At 55.6% G+C, this 20,593-nt stretch overlaps 5 protein-coding genes across 5 annotated transcripts; all 5 read left to right on the top strand.

Annotated features, from left to right (window-relative positions):
* Positions 1 to 5,627: 5,627 nt before the first annotated feature.
* ISF_02241 (C6 finger domain-containing protein) lies at positions 5,628 to 8,047 on the top strand (the record flags this gene model as incomplete). Its single annotated transcript, XM_018845847.1, has 2 exons — positions 5,628 to 7,878; positions 7,944 to 8,047. The coding sequence occupies 2 exons, from the start codon at positions 5,628 to 5,630 to the stop codon at positions 8,045 to 8,047; spliced, it is 2,355 nt and encodes a 784-aa protein (XP_018706554.1).
* Positions 8,048 to 9,949: 1,902 nt separating this feature from the next.
* Positions 9,950 to 10,932, top strand: ISF_02240 (ubiquitin; the record flags this gene model as incomplete). The annotated part of the gene is made up of 2 exons (XM_018845846.1): positions 9,950 to 9,971; positions 10,037 to 10,932. The coding sequence occupies 2 exons, from the start codon at positions 9,950 to 9,952 to the stop codon at positions 10,930 to 10,932; spliced, it is 918 nt and encodes a 305-aa protein (XP_018706553.1).
* Positions 10,933 to 11,512: 580 nt separating this feature from the next.
* ISF_02239 (RING and UBP finger domain protein) lies at positions 11,513 to 13,458 on the top strand (the record flags this gene model as incomplete). Its single annotated transcript, XM_018845845.1, has 2 exons — positions 11,513 to 12,199; positions 12,259 to 13,458. The coding sequence occupies 2 exons, from the start codon at positions 11,513 to 11,515 to the stop codon at positions 13,456 to 13,458; spliced, it is 1,887 nt and encodes a 628-aa protein (XP_018706552.1).
* Positions 13,459 to 15,328: 1,870 nt separating this feature from the next.
* Positions 15,329 to 17,739, top strand: ISF_02238 (glycerol-3-phosphate O-acyltransferase; the record flags this gene model as incomplete). The annotated part of the gene is made up of 2 exons (XM_018845844.1): positions 15,329 to 15,568; positions 15,646 to 17,739. The coding sequence occupies 2 exons, from the start codon at positions 15,329 to 15,331 to the stop codon at positions 17,737 to 17,739; spliced, it is 2,334 nt and encodes a 777-aa protein (XP_018706551.1).
* Positions 17,740 to 19,201: 1,462 nt separating this feature from the next.
* ISF_02237 (Sucraseferredoxin-like protein) lies at positions 19,202 to 20,349 on the top strand (the record flags this gene model as incomplete). Its single annotated transcript, XM_018845843.1, has 2 exons — positions 19,202 to 19,573; positions 19,627 to 20,349. 2 exons carry the CDS (start codon positions 19,202 to 19,204, stop codon positions 20,347 to 20,349), a joined length of 1,095 nt encoding a protein of 364 aa, XP_018706550.1.
* Between the last annotated feature and the right edge of the window lie 244 nt (positions 20,350 to 20,593).

The raw sequence follows: 20,593 nt of genomic DNA, 5'->3' as shown, positions 1-20,593 counted from the left end.
CCGACCTCTTCGACGTTACCAAGACAGCAGAGGAAAGATACCAAGAAGATAATACAGCTACTCTAGGTTCCCGATAGCGTACGTCGCTCATTTTCGGGGTCACCATTGCTCGGCGCTCGGTATCAGCGGCCGCAACCTGCTCGCCAACTGTTGCTGCAGGGCGGAGTTGCACCTGTTATGAAAATTGTGCATGCGGCGCTGAAAATGGTCACCTATTCATTCTGTGCAAGTGCGCATCGGCGGACAGATGGTGGTGAAGATCTTCCTGGCCTCGCTCTACAGCACTTACCCGGGCCTGCGGGCAAGCAACAACTGTTATCACCCGAAAGCACTGTAGACAGCCCCGATTATTGCGGTCAAAGTACATGACCATGATCTACTACGATCTAATCACGAGGCTACCGACAGAAGCAGGCAAATTAATAAAAGATATTGTAGGGCCGTATCCCGAGCTGTGTAACCTGCCCCAGGATGTAGGAATCGTCATCTGGAGGGGAATGCCGTACTCCAGATTGCCTATAGTCCTGGTAATCAGGCAATCAGGAGCTCGGAATCGCTTCCGTAGTACCTGTAGGCAATGCTTATCTGCCCAAGTATGACATACTCTCCCGTTGACTACTTTCATCCGGACCACTGTATCTGCGCACAAACATGGAGCAATTCCTCCGCTCCACCACCATTTTACGACTCACGGCAGGGCCGCAGTCTTGAAGTTGTCGGAAATTGCACACGTCTATGCAGTGGCTATGAAGCCAATTTTTCGCTTCCACGGACGCACGCTGAACAAAGGGAGGCGGGCAGAGCTGACAAGAGCGGTCAAAAGTCTGGACATACCCTGCTCTTAATCAATGCCGGCTGCAAATGTCCGTCGCCATTTGCGGGGCAATCTGATACCCGCAGGTAGTCAACTTTAATCAACGCGGCAAGCATCTCATCGTTGTTGCATCAAGGAGCAAAAGCTGAGAAAGGGGCAAAGAATGAGTCTAGTCATGCCCCTTCAGACGGACACCTAAAAAGCCGCTGTGAGGCAACCAGCGGACGTCCAGGTCGAAAATGGCCTTCATCATCGGTGGGGAAAGGGAGGGCTATTAACAGGTTGACGGTCGGCCGAGCGGCCTTGTCTGCATGGGAGAACCATGACTTGCAGTAGCAAATACAAAAGCGGTAAAAGGAAATTCAAGAATGGATAATCCGTGGAGATGGCGAAGAAATAGAACAGCCAAGTTCCAGGAAAACGCACATGGCCCCATCAGACAACGGGCGTGGAGGCAGGGAGCCCATGTAGATATGCACTATGCAATGCACGGTGAGCTGGCGTGTGATGCGACAAGGCCCGAATTGATCAATTCGCGTCGACGTTGGGCAACCTGCGCTGCCTTAAGCTATGCTTTCAGCCAGCTTGATCGTAGCTACTGACGTTATGGATGGATCGCGGCCCAACTTGGGGGATGGAAAGATTCGAGCGAGTTGCGATGACTCCATGGTGACAGCAAAGTCAGCCCGACCCCGCGCGTTCTGTGTCGGACAGAAGAGCGCATGTAGATGGCCTTGCATTCCAGAGCGCACCTGTGCCAGAGGAGCGTGCAGAAGATTACGAACTGCGTCAGTCTGTGCCACGATCACGGGTGGGACATGGCGACGCAGAGGTCACGCCGGGAAAGGAAAAAGGGTGTGTGCGAGGAGAGAAAGTGAAGACTAGACCAGAGCCCGGGACATTCGTCTCTCAGCATCCAAGCAGGTTTGGAATGAGTAATCTGTACAGATCAGACAGTGTGCATCACCGTCGTGGGTATGCCGTGCCATGGCGCACAAGCAAGTACACTGGTGCAGCTACACGTGGGAAAAGAGGATCTCTGGTAGGAAGTAAACGGTTTTCTGTGTGGCAGAAAGGGACGAACCCAATGGGAAAAAAAGAAAACACGAATTATCCAGACAGCGATGAAGGGATTAATAAAAAGCCACTGCGGGCGCCCTGTATCGACGCCTTTTGGGCGGTCTCGATTCTTTTTGACTGCAGCTTGGGAGTCTTGAACCGAGCTGAGACAATGGCCAGAGGTAGTTGATGAGATGCGTCAAAAAGATCCATAACGCGTGCATGTACAACCAGATTTATCCGTGTCTGTGCAGATATGCAGATACAGACGAATGCATGGGACAACAACGCGGAGATGGTCCTGTATCGCACCAAACATGCCTGGTTTGACGGGTAGGTGCATCTGAATAGAGGGGGCGCCCGGCGGACTTGAATGGATGGAGATATTATGGAGGACATGGAAGAAAGTCTCAGCCATTTCCATTTTTTTGCTTCTTTTTGACCAGTGCTGAATGGGGTGAAGGCGGGCGTTGACGTTTAGTCGCGGACTCGTGGACAGGTGGCTGGGCAGACTTGGCCAAAGCACGCCAGGCACGATGCAATTGGCAAGCCGGCGGAGATGCTTCTCAGTCGGATGCAACCTGGAAAACAGCAGCTGGAAAAGATGCAAGAAAGAGGCGCACTAGTTGACGTAGCAGCGGTAGTGGCCTCTAAGAATACGACGGTGAATGGTGTCGTGACTCCAAGTGGGCGAGGCTAACAAATCGGGCATGCCTAAAACAGTCGTTCTTGATTGTACCAAAGCAAGGCACCACCGGAAATGCATCGAACTGCCCAGGCGATCCCATGCGAGTGAATCCGAAAGGAAAAGGGTAACAATCGGGCATGGCCAACGTTGTAACGATACGACGTACATACGCCGACCGCTCCCGCTCCAGTTTTGCGCGGCGGCGCGGCATTTGAGCAAGCCGGGTCTTACTAGGTCGGAGCAGCGGGATGAGATGAGGAACAAATCAATCAAGTGGCTGGCCGTGGAAAGGGTTTGACGACTGACCAGCGCCAGGCTGGTAACTTGCGGAACAAGGGTCTTGCGCGCAACGCCGCCGCCATGAACTAGAGGAGCCAGGGTTGGTTGGCTCTTGGTTCCTTTCAAACTGCCAGCGCATAAAATGCTATTTTTGCAGCCGCCCGTGATCTGGATGTACAAGAAATGCAACGCAGGTGGCGGGTAGGTAGGTAAATATCGAAAACGGATGGCGATTCCGTCTCATGATTGCTCGGCATTTGGCTAGCTGTTCCTGTCGTGCCGTTTCGAGCAAGGTCTCGTGCAGCATCGGAGGACTAACTGTTGCAAGTAAAGAGAGATGCTAGTGTTGCGTTCGAGGTACTCCGTACATGGCGGGCAGCAAAGTGCTGGCGCTGGTAGATCGCCCCCTGCCGACGGATACTTGTTGTACAATGGTACTCAGTATTATCTCAGTGCGACGACTGTGTCGTGTCTTGTACAAGGATATTACCAGGGTTCCGACAAGGATTGCGGTGGCTATCGAATCGGCCCAGTTCGTGGTCGGATTGCTCCATAATCCTCCTGTCCTCGACCCTTGGCACCGACGACGGCGCCATATCTGGACATCTGTCCGGAGAAAGGAACAAGAGTGCATCATGAGCAGGAGTTGCAAGCCCAAAGATCACCAGGGTCCACTGGCCTGTGCGAGAGGAATGGAAATTTTAGATTCTGGTACTTTTTGAACGCGCTCCGTATCAGTGTAACAGAGTACTGGGTAAATATTGTTGCGGCACAGAGCAAGCCCCGCCATTGGCCACAAGTCGCGCAAACGGACACCAGACGTTTCGGCTCGGACAAAGTAGGAATGGACGGGCAGTTGAGTTGGAGGTTGGCCGCTGCGGGTTTGGATCTATTGTACTCGTATGTAGCCGTAGGCCGACAAGAGATTGACAAGCAGGCTTGGCTGCTTCATCTGAGGGTGCACAACGTGACGAGGCTGCTGCTTGTGGAAGCTAGGGATTGTGGCTGCTAAAAAAAGCAAACGCTGGAGCATTGAACGAGGCTTCAACTGCTCGCTGCATTTGCCCGAGCGTTCAACGAGTAAGCAGTCTGGAATCTGGATGTAACTAGGGCGGCGTGCTGTCCATAGTCCCTGCCCTCTTGCGTGGCATGACAGATGGCCGAGTGGTGTGACGGATGGGACTGGGCCAGCAGGGTTGATGCCAGCTCGTTGCAGCTCGCCAAGAGCGCAAGAGCGCAAGAGCGCAAGAGTGTTGCTCTGTATGGCAAGCGTATCGGCCGTGGAGCTTCAGCGAAGATAGATCCCATGAGAGATGAAAAGGGATAGGTATTACTGGCTTGAGACGACAACGAGGCCTTGGGATACCACGGAGTGGATGCGACTGGCTTGGTGCTCAAGGAACGTGGGGGGCGACGGAGGAGGAGGATGTGGAAAGTGATCTGTAGCATCTCGTTGAAGGCATCTGGGTGGGATGGAAGCTCTGGCAAGATTGGTAGTTGTACCTGAGGTGAGAGTGGTGACAGCAGAGCTGGAGATGTAGATGTACAACGAATCAATACACTCATGTGCTTAATCAGTGTGCCCTTTCCTCGTTGGCTAGCGGGTGGTGCCAAACAGAGAGGAGCAGCGGGTCCCCACTCGGCAGGCAGTAGGCGACCGACGGTGCCATCTCCATGAGCAGGTATTTGATGCTGCAAAAAGTGGTTGCGAGGTACTTCAACGCTGAGCTCTGGTGAGATAAAAGCCCAGCCCCAGTGGCTCTTCTCCTCGATCGCCGCAGCCCTCAGTGGCCCACTCAGCTGCAGCTGCACCTGGCGCAGCTGGACGGTCCCTATTGGTCCCGGCCAGGACACCGGGGCTTGTTGAAGCTTCACCGCTTCTTTGTCGGCCGTGGCATATGACGGGGACTGAAATGCTTGGCTTGGTATGGATCGTATGGTTAGTTAGCATGGTAGTATTATCCTGGGGCCGGCTTCCTCTTTTATGCTGGCTGTTTCTTGTTTCTCTTGTGTCTCGCGTAAAATGCACGCCCACAAAGCTGTAATTCACTGTAGCACGCACCTGCACTTGACCAGCACCAGCAGACCAGCACCACCCACCTGCCACCAAACGCCTCCCAGACGACTGCTTCTGTAAACCCCCCCCCATTCCCCCTCTTTGCACCACCCGTTTTACGTTTTCCCTCATCAATAACCAGCTCTCTTGCAATTGCCAGCCAGCTCCAACTTACATTACCCCCGCCGCCGCCCACCGCCGCCACCAAGAAAACCCTCGTCGCCAAAACCCACTCCCTTCCCCGGCCCTGGTCTCCTCTCCCCTCCCAGCCCTGCAACTAGAAATCTCTATCTTACACCATACCCAACAAGTTCATCGTGGGCGAAAGAGCGGTGTCATCCGCTGTTCTGTTCTCACTCTCAACACCGCTTCGGTTGACTTTTTCGTCTTTCCTATATGCTCCTCCGTCCTCCTATTTTTTCCTTTCTCTCACAATGACCCTCGACTTCAATTCGAATGGCGGGGGAGATGCCTTGCTTGCCTTGAACTTTGACCCTCAGAACCACCATCCGCAGCAACATCAGCGACAGCATCACAGCAACACTCAAGCACAATCACATACACACGCCCGCGCACACGCACACACACACGCACACGCACACGCACACGCGCAAGCTCAAGTCCAAGCCCAAGTTTACGGATACACAGCGTCGACTTCCCAACCCGCCCCTGCCGTTGCCGCCACCGCCGCCTTCATCCCTCAACCGCGCATTTGGCCTATTCCAATCGACATGGCCTCCTCTAGCAGCCCGCCCGGCGCTATCGCCAGCTCACCCGAGGACCCTCACATTCACTCGCCGCACTCTCACGCCTCGAGCCCCAACAGCATGCACTCGCCCATCCATAGTCCGCCATTCCATCATCACGTCAATCCTCTGACCGACTGGGCTCTCCAGCAGCAGCAGCAGCAACAGCAGCAGCAGCAGCAGATGGCGGCTGCTGCCCCTCACGATCACCATGATCTTAACCAGATAGATCTTTCTCAGTTCATCCAAGATCCGTCACTGCTCAATTTCAGCGGCCTTCCTCCAGCTTTCGCTACGAATCCCATGGACTACTTGCCCGCCACCACACAGGCTGCCATTCAGCAGGCCAGTCTACTCGATTCTACTTTCCAATCCATGCCTCCCATGGATCCCACGACCCATGCTATGCACTGGGGTAGCACAGGAATGGAGAGCTGGCAAGAATTCCAAAATACTCTGCCGATGGACAGCCTCACCAGAATGGGCAGTGTCGGCAGCAATTCACCCACGGGAACATATCTCGAGGTTCTGTCCTTGCCTTCCTCTGTTGGTGACGGCTGGGCCATGGTTGACTGGGGACATGGACACCACAATGTTGAACCGTTCCCGCAAGCACATAATACCCATGCCATCTTCAACCCCTCGCAAACCCTCCACCTCCGTACCAATTCGGACTCCTCTGACGGCGCGAACTCTCTGGACTTCGGCAGCTTTGAAGAGATTGCCCCCTTCCCCTACTCCCCCTTCTCCCCAGAGTCCGATGGCCACGGTGACGCCCACAACCATCGTAACTGCTTCTCTGGTGAGAGCCACCACACTCACTCTCACGAGAGTGTCTCCCCCAAGGCTGTCCCTGCCGCTGTTCCTGTCAAAATGGAGAGCGCCGTTGCCGTCAAGACGGAGGGAGCAATCCGCCATAGCCCCGGCAGCGGGGCCGGTACTGGTGCTACCACACCGCCGTCTACATCCGCTCCCTCCTCCCGCAGAAACTCTGGGCCTCGCAAGAGTCCCATTACCAAGGCCCCCAAACCCGTTGTCCGTAGAATATCTACCGGCAAGAAGGATGGCACTGGCGAGAAGAAGGTTGGTCGCAGAAAGGGCCCGCTCCGTCCTGACCAGCGCAAACAAGCCAGTGAAATCAGAAAGCTTCGCGCATGTCTGCGCTGCAAGTTTCTCAAGAAGACTTGCGACAAGGGCGAGCCTTGTGGCGGTTGTCAGCCTTCACATGCCCGACTGTGGCAAGTGCCCTGCACGCGTATTGATATCAAGGATATCGGCTACTTTATGAAGGACTGGAAAGCCGACCACGAGAGCTACATGGCTGCCGGCCTGGCAATCTACAGCGTCAAGGGCTTTGCTGCCAAAGAGAGTCTCATGTGGATTACCCACGGTTACGGCTTTGCCCTGCCCATCATGGTGCGTGAGGTTTTTGTTACCGAGGACAGTAGTCTCAACATCGAGTGGCGTGAGGCCCCCAGCGTCAACGAAGGCTCTCACGACTTTGAGATCCGCAGTGAGAGGCTGGATGTCGGTGCCGAGGGCGTCAACAGTGCTGCTCTGTCCGAGTACCTTGACAAGCACATCGAGGGTCCCTTTGAAGACTTCATCGATGACCATTTTGATGGCACCCCCTTCATCACGGAGATTCTCAAGACCGCCCACCGCTACTATGTCAAGGAAAAGATGCCCGTCATTGGCAAGGCTCTTAAGCTGGTGCTCGCTTACAACCTTACCATGCACATCACCATGGTCGAGAACCAGGGCTCCGAGGTCCAGCTCGACAGCCAGATTGAGGATGCCGAGTCAAAGTACTACGGCCGCACCGTCGCCCCTATGATGGTCAACTTCCAAATCAAGTATGCCCTGGCTGAGATGTGGCGCGAGCTTCAAAAGGACATTCTCGAAGAGCTCTCCTCACTCTACTCGGGAGTCTACAGCGGCGAGAAGATGAAGAACTGGCCCACCATCTTTATGCTTGCGTCCATTCTGCTTGCTGTTTGGGAAGAGATGCAGTTTGATTGCCACTATCGTGTTCCCGACCCGGCGGCGGTGAACAAGTTCTGCACAGACATGGAAACCACCCCTGTTGGTGTGATTGTGGGCCTCTTCCACGCCATTTCCCAGAAGCTTCCCGCTTTTACGGAATGGGACACGGCCCAACACGGCCAGCTGCTTCACAACAATGTGTCCGTTTGCGAGGCCATGACTGAGGTTCGCCAGCACGTCGTCAAGCACGGTAAGTCACTCCTCATCGTAAAATAGAAGCAAAACTTTGTGTAACCTCAACTAACGCTCTGATAGAGGCATACCTGCGCACGCGCAAGGAAGAGGCCAGCTTCGACCCGACTGACTTTGACTCGCTGTCAAACAAGTTCCTATCCAAGCTTGTTATCAAGGCCAACTAGACGGCGAATCTCACCACCGTCGGGCCCGATGAATTTCCTTTGTTTTATCTTTGCACAACTCTCTAGCGATGGCGTTGCTTTTTTCTTCATCCGAGCGATTGATGACCAATTTCTTGAACCGCGGCTACTTGAGAACCGACAGTATTGCTATTTGCTCCACTCTTACTCTACTTCTCTTCTCTGGGACAGTCACTACGACTACAGTTGGAATACGTTCTTCTCCGACGTTATGAACGCACGTTGACGTAACGGCCTCGACACGACTTTTTACTCTTCCTACGAATGTATGACTTGAAGAAGACAACATCATTTATTTATTTTTTGCATTAAGGCTTTTCTTTTGGAGACACGAATCTATGCGAACAGCGGCTGGATGGTTTGGACAATTCACTTTTTTTTGCATCCTGAGGCATTTACGGAGTGGGAGGCGGGAACGGATATGTTACAAGTTAGATGGTATATGGACATGGGACTAGACATTTCAAATCAATTGTCATTGTGCCCATACACATTCCGCGGTATATCGTGCATTTGAAGCCTGTAACAGATGCTGAAGCCACTGATTATACATACATACGAAAGGCAGCATCATGATTAATAATTACGATCATCACAATCATCATCATCATCGCCACCAGTCCTTAGACGTATCGTTACTGAGACTGTAGGGCGTACCGTTGAACATATTGAATATTGGGCACTTGAAGCCACTCCCCGCAAGCTGCTCCTTGTAATTGCCCCATTCTACAATGACGAAGGGCTTTTGGCGATCTCGGTACCGCTTGATATATTTACGCAAATCCAGAAGAACCAGGTTGCTTGTCCTCGTGTTCACGTAACCAAGGGAGTCTGCGACGCCGTCGGGCAGGGGCCGCTGAGGTGTGGTGTTGCGTCGGTTGCGCGTCTCGGACACCGAATCAGATGACATTGCCACTTTTCTTTGGCCTCGGCGCTTTGGCCTGGGGGATCGCGACGCTATCATCGGGAAACCCCGCACCCGGCTACACTTCGTTTCTTCGCAATCCAGCCTTCGGTGTGCGAAGAACTTTTGCGGTGCAGTGGTTTACATATCCTGACAACACCGTGTTTCGTTCTTCTAGGCGACTTTTGGGAAGGGGCGAATCAAAGTTTGGTGCCTGGAGCGGGCGTGGCAACGACCAAGGCCAACGGCTTGGGCGCAGAGCGGTGCAACTTGTGGCGCAGGCCTTCGAGTCAAGCTGGGCTAGCGGATTCACTAGTCACTCATAAACCAAGACGTGTTTTCGTCGCGGAACTCCCAACCACCCAGCCATATACATACATAGGTTGGGGAGTTGCCTAGAGGCTGATAGTACAGGGCTACTATAAGCAAGTAGCCATAGAACCGTACCGTTTATCTTCTTCTTTTCAGGGATTCTTTACTCGTTCTGTAGGTCGATTGACTGGACGGCGGCTTTGGGACAAGGCGGCATTCCCGTTCTATTCAACTGCTCAGTGGCAACAGCCCCACCGGAAGCGGCGTTTGGACATGTTCACGGTACTTGCTGTTTCACATTTCTTACTCGGAAACACTTGTACCAGAAACGTCACCCGCCACAACAGAAAACACAAGGCAAGGGTGACGGGTGCCAGCCAGCCTCACAGTTCTGGAGCCTTCTGCGACCGCCTGCCCAGGTTGGAAAAGCGAGCAGGCCCCTTAGCGCCTTCGCTGATGAATCATGCGCCTGGGCTCGTCATCCCAGGCTGCACCGCCCCGCCACTCTCCGGGTCCCCCTCTCACTTAAAGTCGTTTGCCTCCCCTCTCGCTTCCTGCTTTCTCTCTCCGTCATCATCTCTTTTTCATCACCTCTATTGTCCTACTCACCTACATAAGCCAAGCAAACACCAAAAACCTCAAACGACATCGTATTCCGCTCCGAAACCATGCAGATCTTTGTCAAGACCCGTAAGTTGCACGCCGCCGCTGTTGGCCGTCTTTCTGTTATCGCCGCAGACTAACACTTCCTCAAGTTACCGGCAAGACCATCACTCTTGAGGTCGAGTCGTCGGATACCATCGACAACGTCAAGTCGAAGATTCAGGACAAGGAGGGCATTCCTCCCGACCAGCAGCGCCTGATTTTTGCTGGCAAGCAGCTTGAGGATGGCCGTACCCTGTCCGACTACAATATCCAGAAGGAGTCGACCCTTCATCTCGTCCTCCGCCTTCGCGGTGGTATGCAGATCTTCGTCAAGACCCTGACTGGCAAGACCATCACCCTCGAGGTTGAGTCTTCCGACACCATCGACAATGTGAAGTCGAAGATTCAGGATAAGGAGGGTATCCCTCCTGATCAGCAGCGCCTCATTTTTGCTGGCAAGCAGCTTGAGGACGGCCGTACCCTCTCCGATTACAATATCCAGAAGGAGTCTACTCTCCACCTTGTCCTTCGCCTTCGTGGTGGTATGCAGATTTTCGTCAAGACGCTCACCGGAAAGACCATTACGCTGGAAGTCGAGTCCTCGGACACGATTGACAACGTCAAGTCCAAAATCCAGGACAAGGAGGGTATTCCCCCTGACCAGCAACGTCTCATCTTTGCTGGCAAGCAGCTTGAGGACGGTCGCACCCTGAGCGACTACAACATTCAAAAGGAGTCCACCCTTCACTTGGTTCTGCGTCTCCGTGGTGGTATGCAAATCTTCGTCAAGACCCTGACTGGAAAGACAATTACTTTGGAAGTCGAATCATCCGATACGATTGACAATGTCAAGTCCAAGATTCAGGACAAGGAGGGTATTCCCCCTGACCAGCAACGTCTCATCTTTGCTGGTAAGCAGCTGGAAGATGGCCGCACCTTGAGCGATTATAACATCCAGAAAGAATCCACCCTTCACTTGGTTCTGCGTCTTCGTGGTGGCAACTAAGGAGGGAATGCGGTTGTCTTTCTTTTTCTTGGGTTTCGGAATGGCGTTGGGACACCACAATAAGCGGCGGGCAAAGCCTCAGCCATGTTGTATTCATTTTTAGCCATACCAACCGTGCAGACAGCGAAAATAGCGCTGCGCCAATATATAGGTTTGCAACTTGACAATGTGTCCTTTTGTGAAATGATACGTGGCGTAAGAAACGTTTGTAGTATGAATGATGAGTCTGTTCCCCTACCTCTGTATGTACATAGGTAATCACCCCACCAGTGACATGTTGTGCAGGCGGCTCGCCATCATGGTGGGGCTGACGAATTGTTTTCGACTGTGGCGGGGTAGAAGCTTTCTGCCACTCATCTTGACAACAACATCAACTATGGTATACCATTACTGTTCGATACGATCCCGGCTGCGCAGTACGGCATAAGCGGCTGAGAGTAATGATCTTGATATCTGCGCGACGCGAGTCCGGTCCGCTCTAATTTCAAGCTTCCGAACCTTCGACAGGATACTTTAGGCTAACAGGTCGGACTCATGCTTCCATTTTCCTGCAAACCGAGATCAAGAATCATTCCTGGTCATGCCTTCATACTTTTACCACCTTAAATTTGAGCTGTATCCTACGAGCGACCCGACTGTAACACAAGACACCCCGGACAGCGACGTGTGGCTCCCGACACCACAGACGAGTGTGTTTGACCATTTGCCGGCGCACGCTACACGAATCGACGGAGCAACTACAGCGCACAGCGGCAAGTCCTTCGACGCATCTTGGGACTGGCGATTCGACTGCGTGACCATCGAGACGATTGACCCGGTCGAGATCATGGCCGCCGCAGAGGGCGAAACCAGTAACAACGGTGCCGTTACTGCACCGTCCTTGGGACCAAACTTTTCCGGACCAGGAACGGCAGTCAAGGCGAAATGCGTGCGATTAGAAAACCACATCACTAATGTTGGCTGGGGTGTGGTTCACTTTTACCGAGACGACCAGGAGAGCCCTGAGCTGTGGCTGCCCGAAGTACGGCAGGTTGTCGGCGAAGATGAGGACTGCACGACGCTGTGTATACCCGCGGTGCCGGCATACATGACGCCAGGCGACCTATGGGGATTCATTGGTGATCGGTGGCGCGATGATGTTATACACTGCCGCACGGTCATGACATCCAATATGAACCGGTATTTGGCGCTGCTCAAGTTTCGCCACAGCAAGGTGGCCAGGGAGTGGCAAAAACAGTTTGAAGGCGCGGTGTTTACCATGATGGAGGTATGTCTTGAGCGTAGGATAACCGCGGGAAGTGAATGCCGTTGCTGACCTGTCTGTAGCCGGAGACTTGCCACGTCGTTTTTGTCAAGAGTATAACCTTTGAGACGCCAGCCCAGACCAGCAACAACGAAAGAGTGGCATCTTCATCATCCACCGCCGCCTTTGAAACTCCCAAGCTATTTCCACCACCGATGCCGGACCTTGTTGAGTTGCCAACTTGCCCCGTGTGCTTAGAGCTCCTGGATGAGACAAGTGGCATCATGACAATCCCATGCGCGCACGTTTTCCACTGCACATGTCTGGAGAGCTGGAAAGGCGGCAGGTGTCCCGTCTGCCGATTCGCCAACACGACCTCGGGCGTCGGGCCTGGGGTGAGCCCCTTCAGTCGACCGTTCGGCTCGGACGTCTCCAATCTGTGCAACGTCTGCGACTCCACCGAGGATCTATGGATATGCCTCATATGCGGGTACGTGGGGTGTGGACGGTACAAGGGCGGTCACGCCAAGGACCACTGGAAAGACACGTCGCACTGTTTTGCGCTTGAGCTCGAGACGCAGTACGTCTGGGACTATGCAGATGACGCGTGGGCGCATCGTCGAATTCGCGAGAAGGGCGACGGTAAACTCGTTGAACTTCCCCGGCGCAGTGGCAATGGAATGTCGTCGGCGGCCGCGGACGAGGAAATGGTGCCGCGTGCCAAGCTGGATAACATGGGCTTTGAGTATACGCATCTCATCACCACGCAGCTCGAGTCACAACGCACGTATTACGAGGGCCTGCTGCACAAGGCCGTTGCCAAGGCGTCCAAGGCGACGGCGACAGCCGAATCCACTACGAGGCAAATAGCGGCTACGACGGAGCAGCACAGCGCGCTTGACGTCAAGTTCCGGACACTGAGCCTGGAGACGGTGCCGCAGCTGGAGCGGGACCTGGAGCGGGAGCGCAACAAGTCCGCCAAGAGTGAGGCGCTGGCGCGGAACCTCAGCCGATCGCTACAGGAGGAGAAGCGCGTTAGTGAGGGCCTGCTGAAGCGCGTCGAGCACCTCGGCGCAACAGGCGAGGAGACGAGGCGGCAGCTGGAGGCGCTACGACAGGAGATGGAGGAGATGAAGGAGATGAATCGCGACCTGAGCATGTTCATCTCGGGACAGCAGAAGCTGAAGGAGATGGAGGAGCAGGGCCAGTTGGAGGAGGGCGAGCTGGCAGACGGGAGCGCGAGCGTGCCAGCGAAGAAGACGCGGCGGAAAGGGAGGCGTTAGAAGAAGCGGGAGTTTTGGATAGATTGCATTGATGCAAGTTAAATATGCTTTACTCTTTTAGCGAGGAATGAATGTGGTTTCTAACTTGATTTTGTAATTTACGCTGTTGAATAAGATGTTCCTTGCAACAGTACACAACGTATGGTTTTAGTAGGCATTTCATAAGAATGACCAGATGAAGGTCAAGATATAAAAGACACGAGAAAGATGAAAAAAGATAGAAAAGAGACAAAATAGGAAAGAAGAGAACATCACAGCCCCTTACTAAACCCGCCCTCCACAATTTGCCCGGCCGAGATGGATTTATTGACAAGCTCCGAGTTTGCCAAAGAACAAACGCAAAATTGCTTGTGATAACGGCCCGCCTCGGCGGGCCCGGCCGCTTTTTTTTTTAAGAGCCCCGCCAGCCCGGCTTGGTGCGAGGCCCGGAATCTCCGGGCGTCAAGGTCCTCGGAGGTGGTGCAAGAATTACGCATAGCAACGCATGAAAGGAAGAAAGAAGAGTCGAGTATCCTCATTCGCTTATCGCGCTCTGATTCTCAAGTTTTTCACTTCATCTCCCCGCTTAGAGATGCAGCCTGGAGAACAACTTGCTGCATAGGAACTAGGAATGATATGCTGAATAACATGCTCAGGGAACAAAGCAGGAAAAGGTGGATTAAAACAAGAGACAAGAGAAGCCAAGATTCCTGGATTGCTTGTGATGCATTGCTTGCTTTCGCCTCGGTGCCGCGGGAGACGCTTGCGGCCCGGCAATCTTAGGACGCAAGCCCTCGCGCCGGCCGTGATGTCTGTTTCCAGCATGCCGAGGTGATGATGGAGATGGCGGAGGGCCCGGCGTTGTTGGAGGTGGGCATGCATTATAGGTATGCAGGCGGGCGCAGCGGATTTCCGGCTGGGAATTCGCCTGTGCTGTCGACCCGGTTGATAGATGACATGCATGCATGGAATAGGCTCTTTTTTTTGTCCAAATCCGAACGGGTGGGCTTGAGGTGTGTAGGTGGAGGAGGTTGGCCAAGCCAAGGTGAAGGCCGGAGAATACGGGGAGAACGAAAAAAGGCCCATAAGATGAGATGACGAGATCACATGCTGATGACATGCCATTCTGCGGTTTCCTCTCTTTTTTGTTCCTATTTCTCTGACACTGCATGTACATAAATTAATTGGCTGATATGCGGCGGAGCAATACCTACCTTTTTCTGCAGGTCTGCTATTTATTTCTGTGCACTCTTGACCTCAGGCTGGTTATTGACGTGCTGACGCTATTCACAGCCAACTTGGAGCTGAAGGAGCCAAGAAACGCCCCGAACCCACAGCGTTGGCACAGAAGATTTTGAGCGCTGAACCCGCTAAACTGGCACCTAATAAACCAGCTTCCTCCAAAGCCTTGCGCTAGCGCCCGTCCGGGGCTTGATAGCGCCGCTGTCATAGGCCCTCCCGTCCATTTTTTTTCTCGTCCTTTTTTTTCAATGGCTGGAAGGCTAGCGCAAGCCAGAGCTGCAGGTGGCCCAACCACTTTAGCTCTCCTCACCCAATCTTGCTTGGGTCTCCCCTCCACCACCCCATCCGCGCCAGCTATCTGCCTCAAGATTAAAAAAAGAGGCATAATCGCCACACGCCTGTCTTGCCCTTCCCCGCCCCCAGCTACTCAAATTACGACTCGGCTGTCAACACGCCATCCATCGTCCTCTACGAGCTGGGGCTTGTGAAACTGCAGCACCGCGGCAAACATTGCAGCTTGCCGGAGTCGATATATCCAGACCCCGCCCGACCTGCCAACTGCGTCTCGAGCTTCACCCGTCGCCCTGCCTCCCTTCCCCCGCCCGCTCGTCCGATTTCCAACACACACACGCACACACAAGCAAGCAACATGGCCTCGCAGGCCACGGCAGAGCAGCCCCCGGGCCCTGCCGCCAACGATGCCACCCGCAAACAGAAAAAAGACCAGCGCAAGGAGCTCTACCCCATGGTCAACTGGAAGTACGACATCTTCCTCCACGTCATGGGCAACGTCGCCGACCTCTTCTTCCGCGAGGTCGTCTCCCGCGGTTCCTGGAAGGTGCCCCAGTCCGGGCCCATCCTCTTTGTTGCCGCACCTCACGCGAACCAGGTACGAAACTACCTCTGCCGACGCAAACCTGCTAAAGCCGACCAAACCGCCGCAATTGCTAACCCGCCCAACTGTAGTTCGTCGACGGCCTCGTCCTCCAGCGCACCCTCCGCAAGGAGGCCGGTCGCCGCGTCTCCCTCCTCATCGCCCAAAAGTCGGTCCATGGCTTCATCGGCTGGGCCTCGCGCCAGGTATCCTCGGTGCCGGTCGGCCGCGCTCAGGACGCCGCGACGCCCGGATCCGGCACCGTCTACATGCCCGACCCGCTCGGCGACCCGACGCTGATCCGTGGCGTCGGCACCAAGTTCGGCACCGGCGAGGGCGAGGTCCAGGGCATGCTGTTCCTGCCCTCGGCCAAGGGTATCAGCGGCGAGAGCATGAACATTCAGGCTATCCTCGGCCCTGAGGAGATTCGCCTCAAGCGAGCCTTCAAGGGCCGCCTCGCGATGCAGCAGCTCACCGGCCGCGACGACGTCGACGAAGATGGCCACTTCACTAACAAGAGCCTCCGCGGCATTGCGCCTGGCTATCAGGGCACCAAGTACAAGCTCGCGCCGCACACGGACCAGACGAGCGTCTACGAGGCCGTCTTTGACCGGCTCCGCAACGGCGGCTGCGTAGGCATCTTCCCTGAGGGCGGCTCGCACGACCGCACCGAGCTGCTGCCGCTCAAGGCCGGCGTCGCCATCATGGCGCTCGGCGCGCTCGCCGAGTCGCCCGCGTGCGGCCTGCGCATCGTCCCCGTCGGCATGAACTACTTCCACGCGCACAAGTTTCGCTCGCGCGCCGTCGTCGAGTTCGGCAGCCCCTTCGAGATCCCCCCGCACCTTGTGCGCATGTACCAGGGTAACCAGCGGCGCGAGGCCATCGGCCAACTGCTCGACACGGTGCACCAGGCGCTCAGCGCCGTCACCGTGTCGGCACCTGACTACGACACGCTCATGATGATCCAGGCCGCGCGGCGGCTGTACAACCCGACGGGCAAGAAGCTGCCGCTGCCACTGGTCGTCGAGCTCAACCGGCGGCTGTCCAAGGGCTACGAGCGGTACAAGGACGACGCGCGCATCACGGCGCTGTCGCGGGCCGTCAAGGAGTACAACGCGCGCCTGCGCTACCTGGCGCTCAAGGACCACCAGGTGCAGTACGCCAAGCTCAACGTGTTTGTCGTGGTCGCGCTGCTGCTGTACCGCTCCGCCAAGCTGATCCTGCTCTTCTTCTGCTCGCTGCCGGGCCTCGTGCTCTTCTCGCCCATCTTCGTCGCGACCAAGATCATCAGCCGCGAAAAAGCCAAGACGGCGCTCGCCGGCTCTACGGTCAAGATTCGCGGCCGCGACGTCATGGCCACCTGGAAGATCCTGGTCGCGCTCGGCCTCGCGCCCACCGTCTACCACGCCTACTCCATCGCCATCGTCGCGCGCGTGTGGTACGACCGCTTCTGGGGGCTCGTGCCGGCGGCACTGCCTCTGTGGCTCGTATACCTGATGGTGTGGCCGGCCATCATCGGCATCACCTTTGCGGCGCTGCGCTTCGGCGAGGTGGGCATGGACATCTTCAAGTCACTGCGGCCGCTGGTGCTGTGCGCGTTCCCGTCGTCCGGGTACAACATCCACCGCATGCGCGAGCAGCGCGCCAAGCTGAGCGCGCAGGTGACGGAGGTGATCAACGAGCTGGGGCCGGAGATGTTCTCCGACTTTGAGAAGACGCGTCTGGTGCCCGATCCCATCAAGCACGACACGACGACGACGGCCGCCGCCGCCGCCCCACCCGTGCCGGCCGGGGAGGGCCGCAGACGCGACAGCGAGGCGAGCGTGGACATCTTCGTGGACCCGCCGGCGGACGGGGTGTCCTCGCGGACGCTGCCGCGCAACGACTCGTTCAGCAACATCGGACACGTGGGCATCTTCTCGACGCGGCCGCCGTCACGGTCACGGAGCCGGTCGCGGTCGAGCAGCGCGGGCGGCGGGCTGGGGCAAAGCGCGTTCCCGATCAGCGGCTTCACGACGCTCGACTCGGCGGAGGGTTTCCACGAGGCGAGCCGCAAGATTCGGCAGGCGATGAAGGACCGCCGGCGCAAGTCGGACAAGCGACAGATGGAGACGGGCGGCGGGGACGAGCAGGATGACGAGAGCGATGATGAGGGCTACGACGAGGCGAGGAAGAAGGACATCTAAGGGGGTGTAGGCGGGGATCACGGCTTCTATTTTTGTTTTATCTATGCGGTGTGTGAAAGAGTGTTCTTCATGCTCATTTCAAAATCTGCTTTTATTGTTGGCTTCTCTACAACGAGCATGGCGCTTCGATGTTTGGCTTTGCTTTACTGGTGTTGTCTTTGATGTATTTTGATAGCGTTTATGTGAAATTTAGCATGTCGACAAGTCTAGTGCGGTTGATATCATAAAATCCTCCTCGTCCTACATATGTGTGTCTGAGGTGACGGATAACTGATAATGTCTCGACTTCGTGATTCACAACTCGGCGGCGACTTGAAGGGGACAACTTGACGGCAACGGCGCCCGTGCTGGATGGGCCATGGCTGGGTAGCAGTGGGGGTGGTTGCATGACGTGACGGGCCCTATCAAGACTGTCGTAATGCAATGACGCCACCCCATGTCGATGGAGGGTTGGTTGGTAACCTGCGTAGAATGGTTGGGTGAGGGTGTTGGGGATGGCGTGCCTTGCTGGAGCTGGGATTTGCGGTGCGGTGCGGTGCGGAGCAAAACGCGGAGGGCCGAGATGGCCGCCGCCCAATGGTTCTTGGGGGTTCCACTGGGGGCGATGAAGCGGCCTGGGCTAGGAGAGTGAGTGAGTGAGGTGAGTGAGTGAGTTGAGATGCAACGTTCGGCTTTCTGGGCTCGGAGATAGGCAATTTGGCTGGCTGGTTCGGGTCGTCGCGCCGCCTTGAAATAGGCACAGGTTTGTCAGCAGAGGGGTCAAGTACGTAGGCAATTTTTTTTTTTTTTTTTTTTTTTTAACAATGGATGGATGGATGTACGGACCGACATTTGAAAGTTCGGGGTCCGAACTCTGCAGCTACCTTGCGTCGTACCTGTACGTTTGTGCCTACCTCCATTTCACAATCCTCCGGATGGGATTGACGTTAGAAATATAAAATACCTTTCTACTGCACTTTTTTTTCTTTCTTCTCCTTCACATCCTGACTCCCTCCCCCCATCCTCCTCTTGTCCACACTGATCCCCTCGAAAAGAACACCAAATATACCCCTAGCGGCTGCCGGGTTCATTAGCCGAGAACCTCTTGCTCGCCCATCCCACCCTGGACCAAGCCCACCGCTAGCGACCGTTGCAGCGCCTGATAGGCTGGGATCCCTTTGATCTGATAATTTTTGGCTACCAGGGTTCCATCACCAACAAATCCCCGGCCAAGGAATTTACCGTGTTTGACGGTCTTTTTGCTGTTCCAGCCCACTTTAATCGCCATTTACCAAAACGATTATCAATCCAAGCCCAAAAAGAGGCCAACTTGAAATCTGGGGACCCTTTGGGAGCACCTATTACGTTGTTGGCGCGGAACTTCGGAAAACGAGTTAAGCAGCGCCCGTTTCAAACCGCCTCTTAGCAACAGTATATTACCCGCCGCGCCACCCACCTTTTTTTTTTCCCTTTCCCTCCCGCCATGGCACCGGCAACAGCCAAGTCTCGCACCAAACCCGTCAAGCAGAAGATGGCCGTCTCCTTCAAGTCGCTGATGTCGTCGGTGCTCGGCCGGGGCGCCGACGGCGGTCCCACGCCGATCCTCGAGCTCTTCCCCAAGACGGACCCCGCGGTCGACGGCGACGAGTGCCTGCACGACTGCGAGGGGTGTAGCGTCAAGTATCCGCGCAATTTCAAGGTCGAGACCGAGGATGACCTCTACGGCCACGTCAAGGAGTGGGCGACGCATGCCATTGTCGCCACCAGCAAATCGGACTGGGTTCGCGACAGCGCGGACGAGAAGGGCAGTGTCATGCAGGCCATTGACAATGCGCCTCACAAGCCGTCCAACGGGGTAAGATTTGCTTTGCATTTCCAACCGCTCCTCTGCTGACTGATCCGACGCAGAAAATGAAGCTCTCCGCGTCCAACATGCCCACGCCCAACGACACCACCGACTACTCGGAACCCACCACCGTCCTCCTCCTCCCCGCCTTCGTCCTCGTCCGCAACGTCCAGCCCGCCAACGTGTCGCAGCTCATCACCGACGTCGTCAGCAAGTCGCCCACCAACACCTCCCCGATGGCGCCCTTTGCGTTGCCCGCCTCCGTCCCGAGCGCCGCGCCGGGCACCATTCCGGACCTCGTCACGGCCGACTGCCCACACAGCGCCGTCATCCTGCTGTGCAGTCAAAAGACGCGCGACGCTCGCTGCGGCCAGAGCGCGCCGCTGCTGCGCAAAGAGTTTGAACGCCACCTGCGCCCGCTCGGTCTTGCCCGCGACCTCCACGATGAGCGGCCCGGCGGCGTCGGCATCTACTTCATCGACCACGTCGGCGGTCACAAGTACTCGGCCAACGTCATGATTTACCGGCGCGCGAATGCCTTTGGCCACGACCAGCTGCCGGAGAAGGCGGCCGGCAACGAGACGCAAGGGAACGGGGAGGCGACACCGACGACGACGACGCCGACGCCGGACATGGGCGCCGCGCAGTGCATGTGGCTCGCGAGGGTCCGCCCGGAGGACTGCGAGAACATTGTGCGCTACACCATCCTTAAGGGAAGGCTGGTCAAGCCCGAGAGTCAGCTACGAGGAGGTTTTGACCGGTGCAAGGGGCTGATGAGCTGGTGAAGAGTTGAAAAGCAAAAAGATCATGACGGTTTCTTTTTATCATTTCATGCATTATTTTTTTTTGGCGTTTTATGGGACACGACATTTCGGAGAGATACCGAATCGTCTTCTGATGTATAAGAAGATTGAGGGATAGCATTGCGGACTTAGAATCATGAACAAATACAATTGAGAAACGACGTATAGCCGTGCGATCAGATTGACTCTTGCGTGGCCTGCTATGCACACGTCTGGTGACGACCTA

Source organism: Cordyceps fumosorosea (assembly GCF_001636725.1).
Source record: "Cordyceps fumosorosea ARSEF 2679 chromosome Unknown scaffold_4, whole genome shotgun sequence".
Classification (NCBI taxonomy): Eukaryota; Fungi; Ascomycota; class Sordariomycetes; order Hypocreales; family Cordycipitaceae; genus Cordyceps; species Cordyceps fumosorosea.
Note: the sequence above shows the minus strand (reverse complement) of the source record. Positions and strands in the feature narration are given on the sequence as shown.